Here is a 24,724-nt window from a genome sequence, read left to right on the forward strand (position 1 = left end):
TGATTGACTAAGTTGGGTTTTTTCATTCTGTCGTAGATACAAACAAAAGCACACTATAGATAAATGTGAAGCTACATCATATAATTGAAAGAAGAGAAAGTGTATGTCTGCCTTGTCCTGTGGTATGCACTTTGTACTTGTCAATATTTGAGTTGATGTATTGAATGAGAAATTAGATGTATTGATATAGAAAGAAAAAAAATTGATGTATTGATATAATAGAGAGAAGAAACTATTCAAGTAACAAATACTTCCACAAAGCCACACTACAGGTAAAAGTGCAATATACTGATGGAAATAAGCAGACATTGTTTAAAACTATTGACAAGTCTGTAATTATTAACATCTGAAGGTGAGCCACCTCTTCGTTCCATATCTTACAAAGAAACAATAAGTCAAAGACATGTTACTACCCTGCAGATGATTTATTTTATTTTATTTAGAACATATATGAAAGAATTTGAATGTCATAACAACTGAACAGATCTAGTGAAATAACATTTGGAAATATACAGAGGAGAAAATTTCTAAAACTAAAACCAAAAAACTACTGAAGGCATTGTCAACATTCTAGTCAAATACAAAGAAAGCACAGACTAGCATTATAAAGTAATCTTTTGAGGAAAACAATGATAAAAATGTAACTATGATATGATATATATTATAAATAGACTAACATACTTAAAGAATACAATTTAGTGTATGTTTTTATTTTGTTTAAAAACACAGTTGCTTCAATTTCAGAAGAATGTTTTTTAGACATTTACTCAGAGTTGTTTTTATTAATTTTTTTGGGGGTGGGGGTCCTTTAGAGATAAGAATGATTAATTTTAGCCCGATGCCAGGGGGTGACACCAAGGTGAGTTAGACCTTGTGATCACTGTGATGAAAGTTCCAAGCAAAGACCAGAGATTTGGGATAACTTGGTATTATTTTTGTTTACTTTAACTCGGACGTGGTCAGTGACCCACACTAAGCATACAGTTCGCATAAATCAATAATGGGCTGATTGGGAAACCTGGTGTTTTGAATTTTTAGAAACTTTTTTCTTTTCCAATAAAGAATTAAATAGTTCATAAGGCAACCCAATTTCCTACCTGCTTCAACTTAGGGGTTCAATAATAATAATAATTCAATTGATGTAACCCTGTTAACAAAAATACATAGGCTCAAAGTGCTAAAGGAACATAACAGATATAAAACCATGAGATAATAGGTCAAACTAATCTAAACAAGCTTTGAACATGCAGGTCTATTAACCTCCTTGAAAATAAAGGGACATAACTTAAGGTTAAAATTAGAATATAGTAACTGTCATTGTGCAAGCAACCCAGTAGAGATCAGACAGACATGTTATTAGCATTGGTTAGGTTGAAATAACATAATTTCTTCGATCCACAAATCTAACCTTTTTTGCATAGTGAATACAGATTGAAAAGATTACACATGGCACAATAGCATGATTCAAAGAATTAAGTTGTTGAAGGGATAAGAAAGGGTGAGGTGTAATTCATACAACCAGGAAAGAAAGGAAAGAAAATAAGATTAAATGATAGAACCCAAATTCAATGCACCCCACTGAAGTAACAAGTACCATATCAAAACAGGTTCCAATATTGTTTGCTGTCACTCACACAACTTCTAGGCCCCAAAGTATCACCAAAAGAATGGCTTTTTTTTTCCTGAGATATTTGATAGCCATAGGGCTAAATTCTTAACAGGTATTTTTTCCTATTTCCAAAATCTTTCACCATGGATTATGGATAGACCAGGTTCTGACTAGGTATTTATTCCAATGTCCATAATGCACCACCTACATGTTTCACCATTAATCTAAGATATGCCATTAGATGTCAAGACAATGTTTAGCAGTAGCCATATCACAAGATCTTAAGACTATCTATATCAACAGCCATATCACCACAATTAGATCAGTAACTATTATCATAAGATATAAAGTTTTACAAATCCTTAAAATGGGAGAAAAAAAAAAAAGCAAACTAAGAAATCTGATAAGAGGTTAGCTTAGACTCATTTAATTGATAGGAAAAAAAAAATCTACACGCAACAATAAGGCCTGAGACTTGATTTTATTAAGCTGCCATAAAACAAAAATTATTCCACATCTCTATTGGTTTACCATAGTGAAAAATGTGTCATCTTAAAGCTCTCACTGGGCAGGAAGCTATTTTCCTACATTTTTATAGTTGCAAATTGTGTTTTGTTGCGGAGCGTGCACCCCATATACAACAAGACTGTGGCCCAAACATCTCTAGCATTGAGTGACAAATCAAGTGAAATGGCTTTAAAGTAAAATCACTTTGCCAGATACATTGTCCTTTTATACCCCATAGTGTGGCTGAGACACATATACAGACATTAGGCAAGTCAAAATGTCGCTGAATCAGCAGAATCATGTATACTGAAAAGTCAGACGATGGTTATAGTCTAAAATCATTTTATTTGTATGAAATATGTTCATCCTTCACAAAAACAATCAAAAGTAGATTCTATACATCTTACAAGATTGATTTCATTGAAGACTATGGAATGTTTTCTTAGTAGAGGCTGCACAATCACTACAAAAAATAAAAATGCAATAATAAAAAGAACAAAAATCTATGTATACAAGCTGTAGATATATAAGTGAAGATAGCGCTAAGGACATTCTAGGGAGCATAGCTGCTGAGGTTAACTGAATGACTTGCAGTTGTTAGGCACTTCTGCTGTGTCTAATACAGATAAACCAAACAGAGGTAACACTCAACGAAATCCAACAACACCGGCGAAAGGCCGAACAATCATACATGTTAGTCAACACTGATACTGAACTAGAAGTTTAATAAGAATGAAGGGAACCGTCGAATGTCAGCTAACTCTCTCATAACAAGCTTCCTATCTTTAAGGCATCCTAAGGTAGTCTGTTTACATCGGCTGATATTTCACTCTGCCTAAAACCTAGTCTTGTTTTTACTAGTCACGTCAAGTCAAAATTTCCCTTATTTCCGAAACAAATAATTAATTCCTAATCGTGCCATAACATTTCATGAACAAAGTGGGCAAACTTAAAGGACACAAATCTTCTTCATTCTTCCTAACAGTTTTCTCATCCAATACAAAGTATTGACACAACAATCTTTGCATACCAAGAGGACCCTTTGATTTGATTTCTTTGTTTCAACTTTATTCAATATGTGCCTTGAAATTTGGTTTTAAATCTGTCTGAAATACTATGCTCATCCTTTCTACATCATTATTGAACCTTTTACTTTCATTATTGTGTCCCTTTTGGTTCTTGCTCTACAGTGAGTATAGTGAGCAAGCCCAAAGAATTTCTATGACATCAATAAAAAGTTACAGGAAGTCATTTTTGCACATAAGTAAGAAACAGAGCACACCAAAGTGCATTGTCTAGTAGTTTGAGATCAAGTGATAACAGAGTGCTAAGAAATATGAATCAGTTGGAACCCTGATGAACAATCATGTCATTTACCATCCAGATTAACCTTTTCTGATGCCATAGGATTTAGTTATGCTGCCACAGCACCCCTAAGATGAACGTCAAAGAACTTGTTAATAAAATAAAAACTTTTCGACAAATCATTGTATGATCTTTCTATCTAAGCATTTTATCTAAGCCTATAGTATGATCAGGACCAAACAATAAAATAGACCAAACTTTGGTAAAAACAAACAACTAATAACAGTGAACAGCAGATATATTTGTGTGTATAAGAATTGATTTTCTTAGAGCCTGAATTAAAATGTTTTTTGTGTATAATGAATAAGAATGTAACTGGGAGCTTTTTTTTTTAACTATTTATAGTCAATTAGCTTTAAAAACACAAGTTTTGATATTTCTGTTTTCTCTTAAAACTAATGACAAATTTCAAGATCTACTGTATTGTTAGTAATACTGCTTTAAAGGGAATTAATGCAATAAATTGGTACAATAAAGTTTTTACCTTTACTCTATGTTACAACCCCTGCTTATTTAAAATTTGAATACATTGGTGGTAATATGTTTATCATATTTATATTTAGTATGAGGCGCTTGGCTTCCGAACCGAGTGTCCTGGGTTAGATTCTCCATGAACACTGGGATTTTCAACTTCAGGATCTTTAGGGAGTCTCTTAGTGCACTCAGCATTAATGGGTACCTGACATAAGTTGGTGAAAATTAAAGGTGGTTGGCCGTTGTGCTGGCCACATGATGCCCACATTAACTGTGGGCCACAGAAACAGATGACCTTTATATCATCTGCCCGATCGCAAGGTCCGAAATGGAAAATTTACATAATTTATATTTAGGAATGTTGTAAGTCTGTCCAATTAAAACCATCTCAAACTAATCCCATTGTACAAATCTTGAAAACAAAAAAACAACTTATATTTTAGCAACTAGTTATGTCAGTCAAAAGGTATATAGCCAGTCTGATCCATAGTCAAAACATTGAGAAAAAACTAAATAACAAAAAGCATTACCCAATAATAAAATATTCTGACAAAATTTCTACATATTTTGTTTCGTCATGATTGCCAATCTAAAAACCCTGAAAATTGTAAACGGATTTCTAAATATTTGGTAACTAAGAGCTATATAAAAAAAAAGAATTAAAGTTATTGTAATGTCCAAACTACCATGAACTGAAATGTATATATCTTTAACCTGACAAGGATGAATCAATATAATTGTTTTTTTACATTTAATAAAAAATTCTCAATTCAAGAAGCTAGAAACATTATTTTAACAAGTCCTAAGTTACTGTATATTATTTCTAGAAATTATAACCCTTATCAAAAAATGTGCTAAAAACATTGTGAACATCTTTGAAAAACTCTTTGCTAGCTCTTTAAATGAGTATGGTTATGAGTTAAAATAATTTGGATACACAATGAATAAATATGAAGTAAGTGCACATGTTTAAAAATGACAATAAAATGTTTAAAAAAAACAAAAAAAACACCTTTAAATGAATATTATAAAAAATAGAGTCTACATAATTTTCTTTTCAATGTACAATAAGAAAGAATCTTTCAATAAACTACAAACTATCTTCTTATCCAAACAGTCCTGCTTTTAGTTCAACAGGAAGTGGATAAAGAATGATTATACTGATTTTATTATATCAAACAGATCACTGTGAGTACAATGTGACTCATTGAGCATCAGTCTATGCACTATCTAGGATATAACAAATGAAATCTCAAAAGTGGTAGAAAAACTACATGAAGTAGTCAACAATGTTAACTAGAGATAGTGACCCTATTGGTTGACACAACAACCTTAGCACTGTCAGGCTTCCAACACAGAGCAAAAGATAAAGAAAGTCATTTCAACATGTCTTTATGCATACTGTTTGTTGACAGTGCTTAAAAGGAACCCACAAATGTGTACAGTTTAAATAAAAATACATGATCTACACAGTTCAAAAACAAAACTTTAAGTGAATAAAAAAAGCTTTGACAATACTGCATAAAACAAAATACAACAAATATTAACAAGTGAAAATGAGAGAGAATTATAGAATTAAACAGTAAAAATTTAAATATAGTTCACAAATTATGTATGTTAGTTATTTTACCAGCAAACAAGTTTACTCTTAAAATGTATCAAGTATTTAGAGCTGAATTAACTGGAGGATTTCCACTCCCACATTCCACACTTTTTTTAATCTTAATACCAAATAGGCAACTTGAGCACTAATTGTAAGCTAGAAAAGTTAGGTATATCTGGCCACAAAAAAATAAACTGACACTGTTAAAAATTGCCTGTCTATTAGACAAAACAAATAAGACTTTGTTGCAAATCTATATGTTTGTATCACAGACACACTACAGTAAATAGAAAAAAACATTTGGGCAGACAACAAGGGGACCAAGTAATCTTTCACAGACACTTCCATCAAGAAAGTAGATGGCTATTCTAAATAACTAAAGTGTAATGAAGAGGCTCAAAGTAACACTAATATGATAAAAAAAACATTTTTACACAATATGTTCATAAAAAGACTATAATGCATGATGCTGGGTGTCAACTAGAATTTAGAGCTCATTATTAACTTGTTCGAACTAGATGTAAATTAAAAAGTCAAATGTTAAATTATAAAACAAAAAACAATGCTCAATGTCTTCACAGACATATTGCCTGTGATCCAGGTCACTTGAGTTTCTACAAGATCATCCAGCTCTACAAGCACATGCCTGTACGCACATACACACACACACACACAGTGTGCCTAAATCCCTTACGACTATTTAACACATTTGTGTTTGTTTTACCAACACAGGTAGGAAAAAGGTACTTTGCCAACTTGATTTCTGACCATGCAGAAAGAAAAGATTTCCAAAGTAAATCCTGGTGAAAAGTGCATTTCAAAAAAACTGTTCAAATAAAAGTGAACTTCACATAGTACTATCACAAAGATGAGGCAAACAAACAAATAAAAGAATTATACTACAATAGAGGTCACAAAAAAAAGAAAGTATAATTAAAATACAAAAAGGAGCAAAAAGCAAAGGGTAACTTATAAAATTATAAAATTAGAGCTACATAAACCAAAATTTATCAAATGTAAAAATAGATGAATAACATAAATATAACAGTAGAGCATACAAACTATTTGTCAATGAAACAAAATACAGAGCAAACATTGCAGCTTTTACATCTATAAGTAGAGCTTATACATCCATGTGTGCTTGATGTATTTATCAATCAATCTTTTTGAATGACAATAACAATTTAGTGAATAGCGTTGGAGCGTAGAGACTAACAGAATCATCAAACTAATTTATAGAGCAAATATATCTCTTGAACCAGGCTTGACTCTATCATCAAATAACAAAAGTTACCCATAGGTTTGTATATGTGTAAAAAAAAATTAGTACAAAGGCTGAGTACATTATAGAAAAATTTTCAAGTCAAAAGACGTCATGGAGAAAAAAATATGCAAACAAAATAAATTTGTTTTATTGAATTATGTTGGGGGGAAAATCCTAACGACAACAAAACTGTTAAGTTGTAGACTATATAAAACTTATTATTATTATAAACTTATTATTATAAAATTATTTTCATTTTTTTATAAATTTCATTATGGATTTCTCATGTAGCCAAAAAAAAAAAAAATGTGTCGATGTTGTGTTATTTTAACAAAATGCTTTTGTGTAAACATAAATGAACAATGAATTTCTATTGAAATAAACATCTATGTTGAAATATTTTATGATATTGATGGTTGTTAAAACATTTAGAGTAAAAAACAAATTGGAATTAATTTTTCACCCTATAATGCATTTCATTTTTTGAATTTTAAGGAAATAAGTTTAATTTCAAATTTAATACAACCGAGTTTGAAATCAATGAAAGATTGCAAAATCTTAGTCCCTTTTATAATTTAATCAGCTGATTATAGTTGAGTAAGCTTTGAATTAACTCATCACTAATGTTTAAAAAAAATTCAGAAATACAAGTTATTAGAATTTTTATAGGTATTAAATTTTATATGCATTGTAAAGTAATAAAACGCTCTTCAAAAATATAAATGTACACACACACAAATTTGGATTCTTAAGAATTACTATTGTTTGTTCAAAAATAAAATATATAAATTGATCATTTCAATCACATAAGAAACATTGATTGTTAAAAAATTATTTTAAAAAAAAAAAAACTTTAAAAAAAATTTCTTTTAGTGTAGAAGAAAAACAGACTAACTGGCATAGCTAACTTAAAGCCAAAACTAACACAAACAAGCAACATGTCCAGTCTAAGGTGAAAAGGTCAAGGAAGTGAATGTAGAAGGCACTACAGCATAGACCTAAGAGTCTACAAAAGTTCTGAAGCAGAGGAAAAAGAATGTATGATGTATGCCAGTAGTTTTAAAAGCAAAGTTCCAACTTCAAATCATACAACTAAAGCCCTTAATAAAAAGAAATTAGCATTCTATATTTTAAAGAAAAATATTTGAAATTCATCTTTAATTTTGAACTAGTAATTAAGAACCTAAGATGAGGAGGAGAAATATTGCATAACGACATTTTGTAAATGTACTAAAGACAATTTGATTGAATTATGTAACAATTATCATTGAATATAAAAAAATCGAGTAACAATCAAATTAACATAACCATATTTCAATCACTAAATTTTTGTCTCATCCTGATGGCCACCTGTTGGATCACTTCCACTCCGCTCCAGTCTTCCAGGCCGCTTTTTCAGTTGATCAGCTTTACCGGTTAGGACCTTTGTTTCGTCAGTGATGGATCCATCCTCCCTGTCCCCACCTGTGTCATCCAAACCCTTCTGCCGCTCTAGCTTGTGCTTGCTGCTCAGCCTTGAGCTACTGCGGGTCATCTTGGCCCCGTCTGTCTCCATCATCGGCTGGGTCTCGCTCTCATCCTCTTCAAAAACTGAGTCCAGAGTCCAGCCAGGGGAGCTGGGTGAAATAGTGTCTGAACTTGCCATGGCATCAAATGACCGACCAGTAGCATTTCCCAGGTCTACAGTCATGGCATGCCTTGGTGGAGCCTTACGTCCATGGCCCCTCTCCTCACACAGTTGGGCATCAGAGTCAGACCAAGACTTCCTCCTCACAGCCGGGGAGTTCTGCTCACTGAAAAGCTTCTCCAGTCGCTTGTTTCTGTTAGTCTTTTTCCGAATCTCAGAATGCATGTCTTCTTGGCCAGTCAAATTTTTATCATACTTGGAGAAAGCCTACCATACGGAAAAAAACAACAACAAATGTATAGCAATTTTTTAAGAATTATATAGAGCTTAAAAGTGTATCAACAATAAATTACAAGATGGATAAAATACTAAGAGGCTTCACATTTACAGCATTTGCATTTTAACAGTAATTAAGGTATTGAAAAAAAAAATATTATTCTTTATTTGAGCAGTAAAAAAAAAGTACACATCAAATATATTTCTTTCAACTCAAAGAAGCAGAAATAAAAGAGGACTCACCATTCTAGAACTGCGCTGAGACAAAAGCAAGCCTCGTAGATCTCTAGCATTGAACTCTGTTTTCTTCTCTCCCAGTGAGTAAGAACGCAGAAGTCCTTTCTTTCTCATAGTGACTAGTGGACAAAGAAGAAAACACAAGGTACAATGTACAAAGGCTGATACAGGTTAACCTTAACTAGTTCAATGTTGTTCATGAACAGAGAACTTTCTATTATTTTAAATGTTGCAGACAAAAGATGTGATGTATGCGTGAAAAAAAGGCGGTTCACTTGGCTCCTAAGATATATTTAGTAAATACTCTCTTTTGGGTTTTATGGGTTCATGGGAAAGTGGGTAATGATATCAATTTCTCATTAAAACTAGGGATAATCCTGATTTCTAAGCCCTATCTCTGTTTTCAATAGGATTTAAACGCCAAAAAAGTTCAGCTCAAAAGTGAAGCATAGTATCAATTAAGACATGTCAGAAGATTTAATTAAATAACTGAATTCTGTACATTGATATTCTGATTTCACTCTTTCAAACCTCGTTATATTCAACTTACTCATATCATAATTTTCCAAATGTAATTACAGTTAATGCAAAAAGCCAGGATTTGTTATGACGCAAAACCCCTTCACGATAACCAACATCTATTACTTCCCCGACACAGAAATAAATATCTAAATGAAAACACACTATCGGTTTGTTAGCATTTTAAATATAAGCTTACTTGGCTCCATTTCAATTGTAATAGCGGGAGTGGAAGGTGCAGACCGGGCCTTGGGTTTGGTCATCGACTCTGTAGGTTTCTTCTCTCTCATGGGGACTGGCATGTGAGAATGACGACTACCTCCATTGGCCAGAGTGGACAGCAGAAGCTCAGTGTTGACATGTGGGCTGAAATAACAAGACATAAAATGTAAGCTAATTTGACATTGAATACCAAACTCTCTGTTATAAAGAAACAATTGTAAAATCTCGGAAACAAGAGTGGCATGGCCAATGAAAATAATCATAGATTGATACAAATTTAAACAGATCATTTCTTTGATTCATAATTCATAAAGATGTAGTATAGAAATTATGAAAATAGGACACAACAGGATCTTTTAAAATTAGATCATCATCATTATGGCAGTCATAAAGATATTACATTGTTCATAAAGATTGTTCATCTTAAAAGAAAAATTCCTTTTACAAAATGATTGATATTTTTTTTCATTTTAATCATTCTTTTTTTATATGCACCATTAGTTGGAAAGAAAAATAGTCTGATAGATAGGCGCCATGAATAATTTAGGTGGCTTCCTATTACATGCAAAAAATTATCTTTTATAAAATGTGAATGTGAAAAATGAACTCATCAGTTGACCAATAATAAAGTTACAAGAAAGTTTTAAATTGCATGATTTTCTATTGAGACTATAAAAGTGATGTATGTTTCAATTAAAAAAAATAAAAAAAAATGATTATCAATGTTATCAAAGATTCTTTGCAAACCAGCTGGCAGTTTGCAGAAACTGATTTCTAGAAGTCATAACTCTAGTAGAAAAAACCTAACTCGACAAAAAATAAATTATTTAAATAAAAATAGGTACCCCTTTCAAAACTTTGTATGCAATAAATATTACCTTGTTCAATATCAAACTATACTTCTATATTGATAATGACAGTATATTTTTCAAACAATAACAAATATGATATGATATGACATTAACCCCTTATCTTCCTTACAGCCACTCCCTGCCCTGCCCTAACTTTAAAGAACAAAATTAAATGTCATGTCCATTAAAACCTTTTCAAATAAAAATAAACTGCACAAGATGATGTCCTAATAAGAATAAGCCTCTTTCTTTGGTTTTTAACAAATAAAATGCCCAAATACAAAAATATACTTTCTGGTTGAAAACATTTTCTTTTTTTTTTATATAAATTTTCAAAAGTATCAAAAGAATTTTTACTTTTATCTTAAAAATGACAGATCAAAACTTTGCAGATGAAGTTTGTCCATATCAATCTTTTTATTTTTTTTATTTTTTTTTTAAGTCTAATAAAGCGCTATAACTAGAAAAAAATATTATTTAATTATTTTATAATGATTATTGGGTTAGTAAAGAAGAAACTTATGGAACAGAAAGGAATGAAATGAAGGGATTAAAAATAAAAGTATAAGAGGAATTCTGAACAAAATGATGAAAGAGACCTACACATTGAATCCTGTTTCTAATACTTAGTTTTAAATGTGTTAGTCTGAAGTCAGCTAATGTATGGAAACACATTTTAAAAATATAGATCACATATATAAAATTTTAGCAAGCAAGCACATGTGGAGATGACAAGAGGCTAAAACAGTGGAATTCTTAAACTCTTTGTTATTCCCTCATATATTTAAACTTTGACACTAATGCTTAATTAATCCATCTGTCATTTCTATATGTCAGTACTAAACATTTTATGAGCATTTACAATCTTTTCCTTTATATCTAAAATCTTATCCTATACAGCCATCATGCATCTCAGAGTGGTCCCATCATGCATATCATCTTTTCATACTGACATGATTCGAAGGTCTGGCCAATGAGACATATCACAGAAAAAGGCAACAAAATGTTCACAAGCACTGATCATGAAATTGTCCCAGCGATTAAGAGTTGTCAAGTTTCTTACAAAAACAACAACATAAACGCACTGAACTCTACCACAATAAACTAGCCACATCTTCTTTTACTATATATGATTTCCGGTAGAAGAGTTCTTATTTTAAAAAAAAAAAATCACCGTATCCAATTAGGTAATGCAGCTTTTTTGCATAGCAACCAAAAATTTTTTTTCTAACATCCCAAGTCAATACATCAAAATCAGTGATATACAGGTGTTTGTGTATTTTAACTTTATAACATGCAAAACATGTTACTGACACCACAACAGAAAACTGATGATTTGTTTTCCCTTGCTTGGTTTAAACACAGCAGATTGAGGTAAAAATAATACATGGGATTCAACTAACAGCTCATGCTTACACAACACACTTAGATCTAACACAAACAAATTTGCCCCCCCCCCCCCCCCCCCCCAAAAAAAAGGTCTTTCACTATTGAAACTTGACAACCACATTTTGAAAACTCCTTAGCCACCACCCCCCCCCCACCCCCAAATCCCAGTGATGTCTCAACATGTAGTGATATTGTTCAATAAACATTGTCTCTGCAGCCAACACTACACCAAAACAAAACAAAACATGTATTTTTTTACTTGTCAAAGACCATTGTGTCCCAAAGGTTAAAGTTGAAGTTTTTCCTTTAGGCAGCACAATAAAAAACAGCAGATGCTAATCATAAATATCTATCACAGTGACAGGAATTGACCAGACTCACAGAAAATATCAATAAGGCATTCAGACAAAACAACTAGTCTAGTCTAAATTAATCAAAAAGTAAAAACTACTCTATTCCACAAAAACTTCAGGAAACAAAAAAAAAATGTGGGGTGGAAAGTTGACAAGAAAGTGACCTTGAGAGAAGGTCTAGTTTTGATAATCGCAGATGGACTTTGTTGCGCCCCTTCATTCGTCTGCTCCAACTATAACTCAAGCAAGAAGGATAAAAAAAAAAGGATGAAAAGTTTAAGTCCTCCATAAATTGCAATATTCTCACTGCACCAGTAAAACCTGAGCTTGAATGTAAAAATATATCATTTGCAAACAAAATCCAAATTGTAACAAATTGAAGTTAGTGAGTGAAATATTCCTAAGTAAGATACAAGACAAATATTGGCAGCATTCTGAGATCTTTATATGAAAAGGCAAATCCAATACTTTGATCATTCAGCTTTCAGCTCCCCCACATTCTCCTTATATTTCAATCTTGCAAGATCACTTAGCATTAAACATAAAAATGTGGGCTTACTAATACTTGAAGTATACAGCTCAGATATTGGGGAGTTTACAGGAAGAATAGTAAGGTAAACATTGTAATAGAGTTCCATACATGAAGGAAACACTCTAAAATAGCCAAAAGCTTGTTGGTGTAGCCAGTGGACAAAATAAACTGTTGATAGGTGATTTTTTTTTAAAGCTATGTATTAGGTTTTGGGCACTTTTTAGCACTGCAGATAAACATTCCAAAATCATTTCAAGATAGAGGAAGCAATAGACTTTTACTGTATGCCTGAAAACTTATTTAAAAAGAAATGTGCAACTAACTAGCTGTAATAAAGGAAATTGGATACGACCATCAACAGCTAGGTTTCTAGACATTCTTAAAATAATAGTTTAGTTGTTTTTTTTCCTTATTTAGTTGGAAACAATGAAAATCAATTTAGTGTCCTTGACATTGTTTAGCTAATCATGAACATTTCCACTAAAAAAATAAAAAAATATCAAAAGGCTTTAGCTATGCAAAGGTCTCAAAATAATATACAGCTCAGATGCACAGAACACAATTTTTTTTATTTTTTGGTACCATGCCCTAATGACAACAATTTCTGTGGTCTAGTCTACAGTAGTCAGTGTTTGTTTGAGAAACATGTGAAGGTAACTAAATGTTAAGTAAATATTTAATTTCATTATTCTCATTATAAATACATTTTTGTAGTAAAATATTTTTTCTTCCAAAGAGCAAACACAAAAGAGGAACATTTTCTGTAAGTGTTATGCAGTGTTAAAGAGTTAAAATAACAATAATCATTAACTTTCTTTTAGCAAGCATCTGAATGTTTTTAAATAGAAGATTAATTAGTTTAGTCCTATAATTAATACATGATACATTTGTATTGACAGGTGTAAAATAAAGTTTCTGTATTAGACGGGGAAAAAATAATAATTCTGTTCAGAAGTGTCAGAAAGAATTAAACTGGGGATTTTATTTTTGTTTAAATACATTGGAGGGAATAGAACCTTCCATTTTTGAAAAATTATCCAAAAGTGTAAGCTATGATTATTTAAAATGCTGAGGAAATAGCCTCTATCTAAAAGAAACTGTTAGGCCAGAGACATGATTACCAATAGTGAAACTAAGAATGACAATATTTTGATAAATAAATCTAGTCAATGGCTTTATCTTACAAGTTGTGATAAGCATACTTTTTATACTGTCTTATGACTAAAAGATTGTGTCTACCACCTAACTCTGCACTTTTCATAGTCTATTTAATGATTAGAAGTATGATTAGTAAATCTTGAGTATGATTATAAGTCACAGCTTTTGCTACATACCCAAAGAATGGTAACTCTTACTTGATGATCTTCATCCAGGATTGTTTTAAATAAACACATGAATTAAGTTTCTTTAGGAAAGACAGAGGCTAACAAAGAAGAGAAGTATGACTATAGAGGCTAACAAAGAAGAAGAGTATGACTATAGAGCACTGGCGGATCCAGGGGGGGGCGGTAGGGGCGATCGCCCCCCCCCCAACTCGGCCACCCCCCCCCAAAGGGGGGGGGGGGCGAATTATAGTATAGAATTCACACAATTTGTATGCGAATTTATTACTTATGTTAATATATACTAATTATTTATATTTCAACCTATTTTTAGATTATTTCGCCCCCCCCCTTTTCTAGTATTTTGGCCGATTTGGTAGGGTCGGGAGGGGGCGATGGCATCAATCCGCCCCCCCCCCACCATAAACTTTCGAGTGGGGGGGCGGTCCAATTTATTTGTAGAAATCACAGCTTGCTAACAGAATCAGTTAAATATATATATGATTAAAACTTGTTATTGGTATTTTAACCGGTCTTCATATAATTTCGTTCACCTGTTGGCCGATTGGAAGGGGAAGAGCGAATACCTCCACCGCCCTTCCCATCTAAACCCTTTGAGTGGGGGGGCGGTCCTACTTTCATGGAGAAATCATAGTATGTGAACAAAATTAGTCGAATATCTATATAATATGAACAGGTGGAAGTGCGATACATGCAATCCCCTTCCCCCCATCGGACAAATCAATACTTTTTCTTTTTGTATTATAGTAAGAAATTACAAAACTATAAAAATCTGTCACTAATATAATTTATATATGCTATAAAGTAAATTCTTATATCGAGTCGCCTAACCCCTATTCTTTAATGCAAAATGCAATCAATAGCAGAAATTATAAAAATGAGCGAGAATTAATCGTTTTCATTTTACCGCCCTTCCCCTTTCCAGACAGAGTTTGTGTAATTTGACATGAATTTATCATAACTATTTTAAGAAAGACTTTGCTTTGGAAACGTTATAATTCAAACAAAATTTTTCAATATAACAGTCACGGCTGAGATTAGTTCAAAAGCCAGATAATCTTTTCCTAGTCGACTTTTTCCAACCTTTACTCTATCTCATATTTTTCTAGTTAAATAAATTTAGGACTATAACTCACAATTTATGCTTGCATTTCATTGAATATTATTAATCGAATATTTTTTTTTCGGCGGCGATCTTCAAAACCTTAATCTAAATATGTGGGGTATCTAATCTTTTCAAAGAACAAATCGGTTTTATTTGCAATGTATTAAGGGACTATAAATTCATATTAGAATATTTTTCTCATTATTCAAAAGGCACTTTATAATAGAATGAATAATGAGCTGTAGATGTCAGGAGAATGCGTTTCAGCCGTTAAAAATGCAAGAAAACGCTTTTGGCGTCAGGGCTTCGCCCTGAACCCCACTGATAAATAATGAGATGTAGATGTCAGAAGAATGCGTTTCTTCAGTGAAAAATGCAAGAAAACACTTTTGGCGTCGGCGAAGCCCCGATCATCACAATAAGTAATGAGCTGTAGATGTTATGAGAAATGAGAATGCGTTTCAGCCGTAAAAAATGCAAGAAAACGCTTTTGGCGTCGGGGCTTTGCCCCGAACCCCACTGATAAATAATGAGCTGTAGATGTCAGAAGAATGCGTTTCTGCAGAGAAAAATGCAAGAAAACGCTTTTGGGCGTTGGGGCTTCACCCCGAACCCCACTTAAGAAGCTTACAGCGCTCTCCCAGACCCCCAAGCTTGCAAGAGAAAGACTTTTTTTTTCTGTTTTTTTCGCCGAAGATTGAGAAACATTCTTATTTTAATCTCATATGTCGAATATATATATATATATATACATACATGCTGTACGCACGTTTATGCATAGGGTTAGGGTTTACTGGGCGTTAGGGTTAGGGTTTGGAAAAAAATCGCCCCCCCCCCCACTCCAAAGTTCTGGATCCGCCAGTGCTATAGAGACTAACAAAGAAGAGAAGTATGACTATAGAGGCTAACAAAGAAGAGAAGTATGACTATAGAGGCTAACAAAGAAGAGAAGTATGACTATAGAGACTAACAAAGAAGAGAAGTATGACTATAGAGGCTAACAAAGAAGAGAAGTATGACTATAGAGACTAACGCCATTGAGATTCAATGGCGACTATAATAACTGATTTAACTCTTTCTCTCCTGTGTAGACTGATGAGTTTCTGATGAAACCATGAGTTGCTCTGTCGTAATGGGTGTTAATAAAAGTCAAGGTTGTGATAGTTGAAAGGGAGATTAGATAGAGATGTGAGACAGAAAAGACGTTTATAATCATTTCACTAGTTTCCACATACATCTACTCTCAACTTGAATCTGTATTTATTTAAAAATTAAAGTTATATTGAGGTTGTTTTAAAAGAAGTCTGTTCAAGTTTATTTCACTAAGAATTTAATACTCCAATAAACTAGCTGTTTGGAGCTATAAACCAACGGTCAAGCAACAACAGTAAGGAAAGTTATTAAAAGTGGTTGATTAATGCAGGACCAACAACTAGAGGAATTTGTTTCTCATGGACCAAACTTAGTGAAGTGAATTAAAATTCTGTCCTCTTGTTTTTCTAATTATTACTAACTTTGAAGATTTGTTTACAATGAGATTCAGTATAACGGATTTTTCTTACCACTATAAATGCAGGCTTAAACAAAAAAATCATGAAGCAAAAACGGTATATAACAACATGAAAAATAAGTGATTTAAAGATTTATTTTAATGTGAACTTATACAAGTTTAAAACATTTTAGACATTTTAAAAATATATCCCTAGCTCTTTACTGTGTTAGAAAACAACATGCTATACAAGATTTTTTTTTTATCTTGCTGATGGTTAAAAAAGTTTCAGCGTTGAGCTGACTATCAACTTAAATAGAAAAAAAAGTGAAACAGTTGCTCAAAGATAAAAAAAACAAAACAACTCAAAGGCACAGTTGTAAATGCTAAATATTTTAAATAATTATTGACTACTCACAGATCTGGTATTTCCTCCTCATCAGTCTTGGCACCACTGAGTTTCAAATACTTGTAGTGTTCTCTGTTAAGGTATAAATCAATATGCAGTTAAACAGAAAATACACAGCTTGAAGACAAGAAATAAACATGAAAAACAAATCATTTGTCTTTAACACAAATACATTAGCAAGCATGATGTGCAAGGAATTATATATATTTTTGTACTAAGTGGACATAAGGAAATCTAATAGCTGAAGACATGGCTTATAACTCTTCAGTTTCAGCTATTTAAACCTATGCAGGTAGATCTAACCCTTCAAAATTTGATCTAAAGCTTGAATATATCAAAACTTTAAAATGGAACTCAAAAATCTAAACTTGTTTGTTTATTCCAATGCAGTGAAGTAAAACCTAAAATCTGTTTCTCAACATCTAAGCTTTTGATCTTCTTCATTCTCATGTTGGATGGTTCAGATGACTAAACCAACTATCTGAGATGAACTGCGCAGTGGTGTCCAAATCAGGCACCTCTCCATATAATTTTTCTTCAATAAGGGTGTTATGGGGTCTGTGTCTTGTTGGGACCTCTAGATAAAGAATGAAGGACATGGTCAGTATTCTTTGGTGACACTCCACAAGCCCTAATTTTCAGCTTATTGTCTTATTCTGTTGAGTCTGGGTTCTGAGGTGAAACATTAGAGCTCAGGATAGCTTACAATACAAGTCGTTTTTCTTGCAATTCATTTGAGAGCTTCTCCTTTTCTCATTTATTCTATTCAGTATTGAGTGTCTACATTTCTTCAGGATAGATTGCATTTTAGAATTGTGCATATGTTCTACACTTGGAAAGTTTGTCAGCCTTCTCATTTCCTTCTATTTCAATAAGATGGTATCCACTTTTAAACTGATACTTGAAAATCTTTTCTTTAACCCTGAATTTTGAAATGTTAAAATCTATGTCATTTCTACCTGAATGTTTTAGGGAACTTTCTAAACTAGCAGCTTTGATCTAACAAGAGTATATATAAAACATCAGAAAAATCTGTGCATAATTAAAACTGAAGATGCATTCCCACATGAAGGGGTCCTAGAGAAGTAAACTTTGTAACAAAGCTTAATGGTATTGAATGGTAAAACTAAAACTTACTTAAGCAGTAGGTTCTCATAAAATATTTTCAAATTAGAATCCCTGGGGTCAGCGTCCACTTGAAGCCAAGGTTTCAAGTATTTGCTATCCAAATATTCCATCCTTTCCTACAGAGAAAAAAAAAACATTTTTAAAGATATTTCAATTATTATCTTAAAGAATGTTTGTTTATTGAAAGCAAAATTGCAAAGCACCAGTACAAATTTAGGATAATAATGAGGTTTTCAATAGTTGAATATTCATACTTTTGCTTCTTCAACAACAATTCATGTGACTGGGAAGTCATGCCGACAGCTAGAATGAAATAGGATACACTTACAGCAAATGACATATAAAACCTGATTATCATTTAACTTTTTTTTTGAGATGTACTGACACACCACTCTGGCTACAGCTAGAATGAGTTAGGATACACTTACAGGGGATGGCATAGAAAACCTGATTATCATTTAGCTTTTTTTTTTTTTTTTAGACATACTGATAACAGATTAATTTAAGTGACTTTTTTTTTTGCATATGCAGAAGTCTGTTCTAATTTGTGACATTGTTAGCCATTTGAAGTCATGGGTTTTTAGCCTTGCCAAATACATCCCTCTTTAAAAATTTTTATTCATATTTTTTTTATGACCTTTTTATAATTGGCAAATAGACTTTTGTTTTTTTTATCAAAAAGACTTTTCAATATTTTTTATGTACTGATGTTAGGGACAAGTTCAAAAGAACATTCAAAAGAAGTTTTAAAAAGTATTTACTCGCAAATGATTTTTCCCATGATCCCCGATGATGTCCTCGATGCCAGCCATCAGATGGTCAGTGACCTGTCAAGAGAAATAACGGCAGTTTAAGAATCAAAACTCAAGATTGTGCTTTGAAAACCTTTCAAGTTCAAGAGAGGACAAGACATAATGAAATCGTTACCCTGGCATTGAGTTCTTTGTACATTGTCTGATTTTTCTCAGGAGCTAGGCTGATTTGTAAAAAGTAAACCAAAGGCTTGATGCTGATACCCTAACATAGAAAGATAAAAGAAAATCAAACAGTAAAACTGCTGACCAAATAACTTATATATGTATATGATATATATGTATATGGAAGACAAATATCTTGCAGCCTACATGATGTTTGTAGACATTTTATTATAGACAATATCACAGTTAAAATGTTACAGTTTGTAAGTTTTTCTCTTGTTAGTTGAATTTGTTGTTGATCTTTGCCAAAATTTGTCAGGGGTGTTAATATATTGTAACTGTGATGCTGGGGATTCTGTAGACATATCTCTAGATCTAAATAAGTGCTAGATATTCAATAAACGAAGATCCTTTTAAATCAAATACAGAACTTTAATTAAGAACTTGGAATCACAAAATATATATAGCATGTTCAGAAATAAAACTGTATCAGATGAATAACTTCTTTCAAAGCTCAATAATAAAATATATTCAGATTAATACTAGATCTAATAAAATACAAGACTTGTCACTTCCAGTTATAACTCAAAACTAAAACACATCTTATCTCTATGAAATTTTCTCCACAACTGAAAACTCAAGATCCCACGTTTCCTTAGCCTCTCCCCTAGACGCTTGCCTTTAACCAATCAAATTATGCCGTTCCAGTTGTCAAGATGTCACCGGATGTGATGGCGTCATGGGTAATTTTGACACTTGCGCGTGCTGGTTTTTCCATACTAGGCATAGATATGTTAAGTTTATTTTAAACTATACTTTGGTTTGTAAATTGATACGTGACAAATATAAAATTAAATAACTTAATTTTTGTTTGTGGGGTATATAAATTTTAGTTTTTTTTATTTAACTCATTCCTTCATTATAGAGTTTTATAAACAAGGTAAGTAACTGTATTACAATGACTAACAAATTTAGAGAAATAGAAAATAATTTATTTTATAAAGGTTTGAAGCAGCTTTTCAGTGACAATAAATTAATACTTATTAGAATACCTTTAAAACTACAAGTAGTCTAAATGCTACACTGTACAAAAATATATATGTTACTTAAGAAATTTAGTTTACAAAAAAAAATGTCCAGTATTAAATGTTATAATTGTGATGGTAAATCAGTCATCAAGCCACTATTTTTTTATAATGGTGAGACTTCAAACATCTTACCTGCTATGTTCCACAATTCAAAACTAATGCTCTCAAAAACTTGCAACTTTCTGGATCACAGGTTCAGCACAAATTAACTCTGTTTCCATGTATCAGAAAATAAAACTCAAAAATTGATCACAAACCTGAACAAAGACTGTAAACAGAATGACAGAGAGCGTCGTTGTGACAAACATGTTCTTGGCAGGAAGGTCATGAGGGTCTAGCAGAGCAACAAGGGAGAAACATACAGCACCTCTCAGTCCACCATAAGCCTGAACAAATAAGAATTTTGAAATAACAGCCTGAAGTAAAGATTATCAATGAAGTTATATACTTAGACATTTAGAAACGGTTAACATTTTAAAAATTGGATGTATACATTTGCACAATTATTTATTTATATAAAAAGTAAAGGTATCCTTTTCAGTCCTTGTGATCTTGGGGGGGGGGGGGGGAGAGGCATATGATGTAAAACTCCTCTGTTTCTATGATCATGGGTTAACGAGTGTGTCATATGGCTAGCACATAAACCAACTGCCTTTACTTTACCAACACATCAGGTGACCATTAGGGCTGGGTGGTTTCAGCTCAGGAGCATTCTAATAATACTGAAATTAAAAATTCCGTTCTTCACCAGGATTGGAACTAGACCCTTTAGTCCCTTACCACTCTTCCACCACACATATTAAATTTCTTATACAAATGCTGATTTATATTATATTCACACACTATAGGACAAGAAGATTTTGCTCTAGTCACACAACAAAAGTACTTACAATCATGAACTGTTCCTGCAGTCCAATCTTTCTAACTCTGTACACATCAAGCCAGTTGATAATGTAGGACATAACAAAGATAACTAAAGACAGAAAACAAAAAGATCACTTGTTAGTAGTGCACACACAAAACATAACCTCAAGGATGTCATCATGAATGTTCTACTCCTCTTTGTGATTGTTGACTAACATTGACTTTAGGGTGAGGTAGTTAACAGGTCTATCTGGTTGTTCCATAGATGAACCTGCCTTTGATAGCTTATCTGCCTTTTCATTTCCCATGATGCCGATGTGTCCAGGGATCCACTGTAGTGCGATATTGATATTTAATTTTGATATAATCTGATGGATTATCACAATTAGTGTTGTCAACTCTCTTGCGCTGTTTCAGGTGCTGCTGTTCAGTGCTTGAAGAGTGGATTGGGAGTCTGTAATGATATATATATATATATTGATGGTGATTGCACTCCTTCATATAATTTGTTTTCCACTGTCTGTAATGCTATGGTAATTGCCTCAATTTCGGCTTAGAAGTTTGAGCAGTAATCGCCACAGGATGCACTTATTTCAAAGTGTTTATTTTTGGGGAAGACCAGGAAGGCACCAAGACCACCATTGATGGTGGCTTTGAAGGCCGATCCATTAGTATATATATGGATAGCTGTTTTTGGATAGCTTTCAATTGTTTCGAGCGTGCCTACTTTGAGCTCCAGTGGATTTGATTCTTTTGATAGGGTGTTATTTAGCTAATGTGTTCTAATGGTTGGTTGTTTGTAGTTATGTTTGAAAATCTGGTAATTTTTTCTCTGTTATTGGGTAGGTGGTGTTTTAGGGCTAGTTCCTCAGTAAGTTGGATCAGAGTTCTTTGTTTTTTTTTGGTTGTTTTTCCTATTTCTCTGTGTTAGTAACTTATTAGGATGATCATCCTCCAACCTTCTGTATCTCTCAATAGCTTCTAATGCTGCTCTGTTGTGCCTTAACTTAATAGGTTCAATTTTGGAGTCTAATTCACAGGCTGCTGTGGGAGTAGTTCTCATACCTCCACTGATTAGATGCAAGGCTTGGTTTTGGATTGTTTGTGTCTAATGATGATTGATAGGTTTTGTTGGCAGCTACTTGTATGGAGAGAAGTTGGAATCTGGTTTGGATGGTTCTGTTTTTTAAGAATGCCCTGATCCAGCTGTACATTCTTCCATGGATGCCCTTTTTTTTTTCATCTTCAAAAATAGACCTTTTCTCCACACTCCACAGACATACAGACCAAAATGTTTTCTGGAAGTCTATGTGAATTGAATTTCTCCAGTAAGTTAAAAAGTGGGTAAATTACAAGGGAAGTAATATAGCCTTCACACTGACCAGCCAGTTAGCTTTCCATATATTATGTGAGAAACTAGTAACATCTAAGTAGGGGAAAGGAAACTAGGCTTACTTATAAACCTGTAGACCAGGCAGAAAAATATTGTCCACAAAGTGAACCCTGTATGCCACTCATGCTCGTCATTGACCATCACCAGACCAAGAAACAGGAAGATGATAATCTCGTTGGCAGAGCTGAGAAAAAAATACACATTTATTATTCATTCATTAACTAATTACAGCAACAACAAAATAATGCAGAATGCAACTTTAAAATGCATCAATAGTTTTTCAAAAAGATTTTTAAGAGTTGTACCTGATGACCTTAGTAAAATATTTAAGAGTAGTACGTGACTTGTCGCTGATGTTGTGGAAGGCATACTGCATCTGTACCAGCCCACAACCAATGATACTGGATAGAAACATTACAATGAAAAGAACAGTTTTAGTAATGTTAAACAAAATAAATGTTTTTTTAAAAGAAAGGGTTTACATTTAGACCAGGGGTTCTCAACCTGTGGGGTTGATTGAGGATTTGCCTAAGACCATCAAAATTATGGATTGTTATTGTTAACTCTTATGTATGTGTGTTTGTGTGTGGGGGAGTCGCAGCAGAGTGGAAGATTTTAAAAAGGGGTCGCCGAGCTTAAAAGGTTGAGAACCACTGATTTAGACCCTGCTATTGACAGTAAAATTGAAGTGGAGCATTCAAATACTTATTGACATTAGAGAGAGTAATTCTTACCTAATGATACCTGAAAACTCAAACAGTTCTGCCATAAGGAACCCTAAGTAAGCCATTGTGTAAATAATTAAAGGCTGGGCAACTGAAATGAACCAAAATGAATAAAATAATAATAGACAAACAATTATTAGAATATATAGATTTTATTTGACTTATTTCCCTTTACTTTGACAAATAAGAAAAATCTCCATTTTTTTTTTAATACTCACACTACTCATTTAAAAACTGAAACACTACAAAATATAAAAACTGGAGCTTGAAAGCAAAATAAACAAAACAAATGTCCGATTTTTATATCAGGGCTGACTAGGGAGAGATGGGATGGCAAGGGTTCACACTAACACATTCTGTGCTCGGAACAACAAACTGCATTTATCAGGAGGGAACTCAAACGTTGTCTATTACAGATCAGGAAGTTAATGAATTTAACTGCCAAAGTAATATCTAAGCTTTAAATTTAGTTTCCATGTATCTCTTTGTAAGAGGTTGGTAGCAGCTTGATAAGGTTTGAAATCTCTTAGATCCACAGGACTAACAAGACAGGGAGAAGTGGTTATAAAACAATGTAAAACAAAAAAAAAACACTGTCAAAGTAGAAATCAATAAATAATGATTGATGTTGTTGTAAGGCAGACAGCACACAGGGGAGATCACCTTTAACATGTTGTGCGTGCTTAGTCAGCAGTGCCGTTGCTATCCCTGCCAATACACCAATCAGAAGTCCACCCAGACAAACAACAAAAAATTTCACCAGCCCTAAAAATATCTGAAACAAATATGGGAATTAATTAAATATACAAATAAATTAATGCCTCTTATATTTCAAACAAAAATAAACACTAAAGCACTGTCTTTAAGTCTGGAGATTAAAGACGAGTACTGTTTTTCACCTGACCACGCAAACCCAGTTGTGACCTGCATAATTTGCCACACTTGATGCAGACAAAGCCTTGTCCAAAAAATGTTTTTTTTGTGTTTTCTGTGCCAGTCTTCAACAAGGACAAAACAGTTTTAAGTACATAGAGATCTGACTGAGTTGACATTGTTTATTTATACAAATAAGAAATTTAAGATTTTTGGTTTAGTAAAATTTTCTGTGACTTATTCACTTTCAGAAGTTATTGGCTCTGTTGTGTAAATATATTACAAAGACTGCATGTAAACAAAGTTTACTTCACCCTTAAGTCCTTTCTTTAACCAAGTTCTTCAGAGTTCTTCAGAGCTTTATACAATTTTTATGGCAGGATTAGGAATAAGTTATTTGTTTCGGAAATAGGGGACGTTTTGACTAAGAGACAATGATGTGACTAGTAAAAACAAGACTAGGTTTTAGGCAGAGCAAAATATCAGCCAATGTAAACAGACTACTTCCAGGATGCCTTAGAGATAGAAAGCTTGTTATGAACATAGAGAGTCAGCTGACATT

At 32.8% G+C, this 24,724-nt stretch overlaps 1 protein-coding gene across 4 annotated transcripts in view; it reads right to left on the minus strand.

Annotated features, from left to right (window-relative positions):
• Nucleotides 1-410: 410 nt before the first annotated feature.
• Nucleotides 411-24,724, minus strand: part of LOC106056490 (Na(+)/H(+) exchanger beta-like) — a 45,601-nt gene continuing 21,287 nt past the window's right edge. For all 4 annotated transcript variants that reach the window (XM_013213272.2, XM_056012110.1, XM_056012111.1 and 1 more), the window contains exons 11-23: nucleotides 23,953-24,064; nucleotides 23,299-23,380; nucleotides 22,870-22,965; nucleotides 22,627-22,748; nucleotides 21,198-21,280; nucleotides 20,565-20,693; nucleotides 19,230-19,319; nucleotides 19,064-19,129; nucleotides 18,312-18,418; nucleotides 17,184-17,246; nucleotides 9,681-9,847; nucleotides 8,969-9,081; nucleotides 411-8,716 (exon numbers count right to left, since the gene is read on the minus strand). In XM_013213272.2, coding sequence (XP_013068726.2) covers nucleotides 8,144-8,716; nucleotides 8,969-9,081; nucleotides 9,681-9,847; nucleotides 17,184-17,246; nucleotides 18,312-18,418; nucleotides 19,064-19,129; nucleotides 19,230-19,319; nucleotides 20,565-20,693; nucleotides 21,198-21,280; nucleotides 22,627-22,748; nucleotides 22,870-22,965; nucleotides 23,299-23,380; nucleotides 23,953-24,064 — 1,803 coding nt within the window. In that variant the 3' untranslated portion in view covers nucleotides 411-8,143. The remainder of the gene's footprint in view (nucleotides 8,717-8,968; nucleotides 9,082-9,680; nucleotides 9,848-17,183; nucleotides 17,247-18,311; nucleotides 18,419-19,063; nucleotides 19,130-19,229; nucleotides 19,320-20,564; nucleotides 20,694-21,197; nucleotides 21,281-22,626; nucleotides 22,749-22,869; nucleotides 22,966-23,298; nucleotides 23,381-23,952; nucleotides 24,065-24,724) is intronic.

This window comes from Biomphalaria glabrata, chromosome 15 (assembly GCF_947242115.1).
Source record: "Biomphalaria glabrata chromosome 15, xgBioGlab47.1, whole genome shotgun sequence".
Lineage (NCBI taxonomy): Eukaryota > Metazoa > Mollusca > Gastropoda > Planorbidae > Biomphalaria > Biomphalaria glabrata.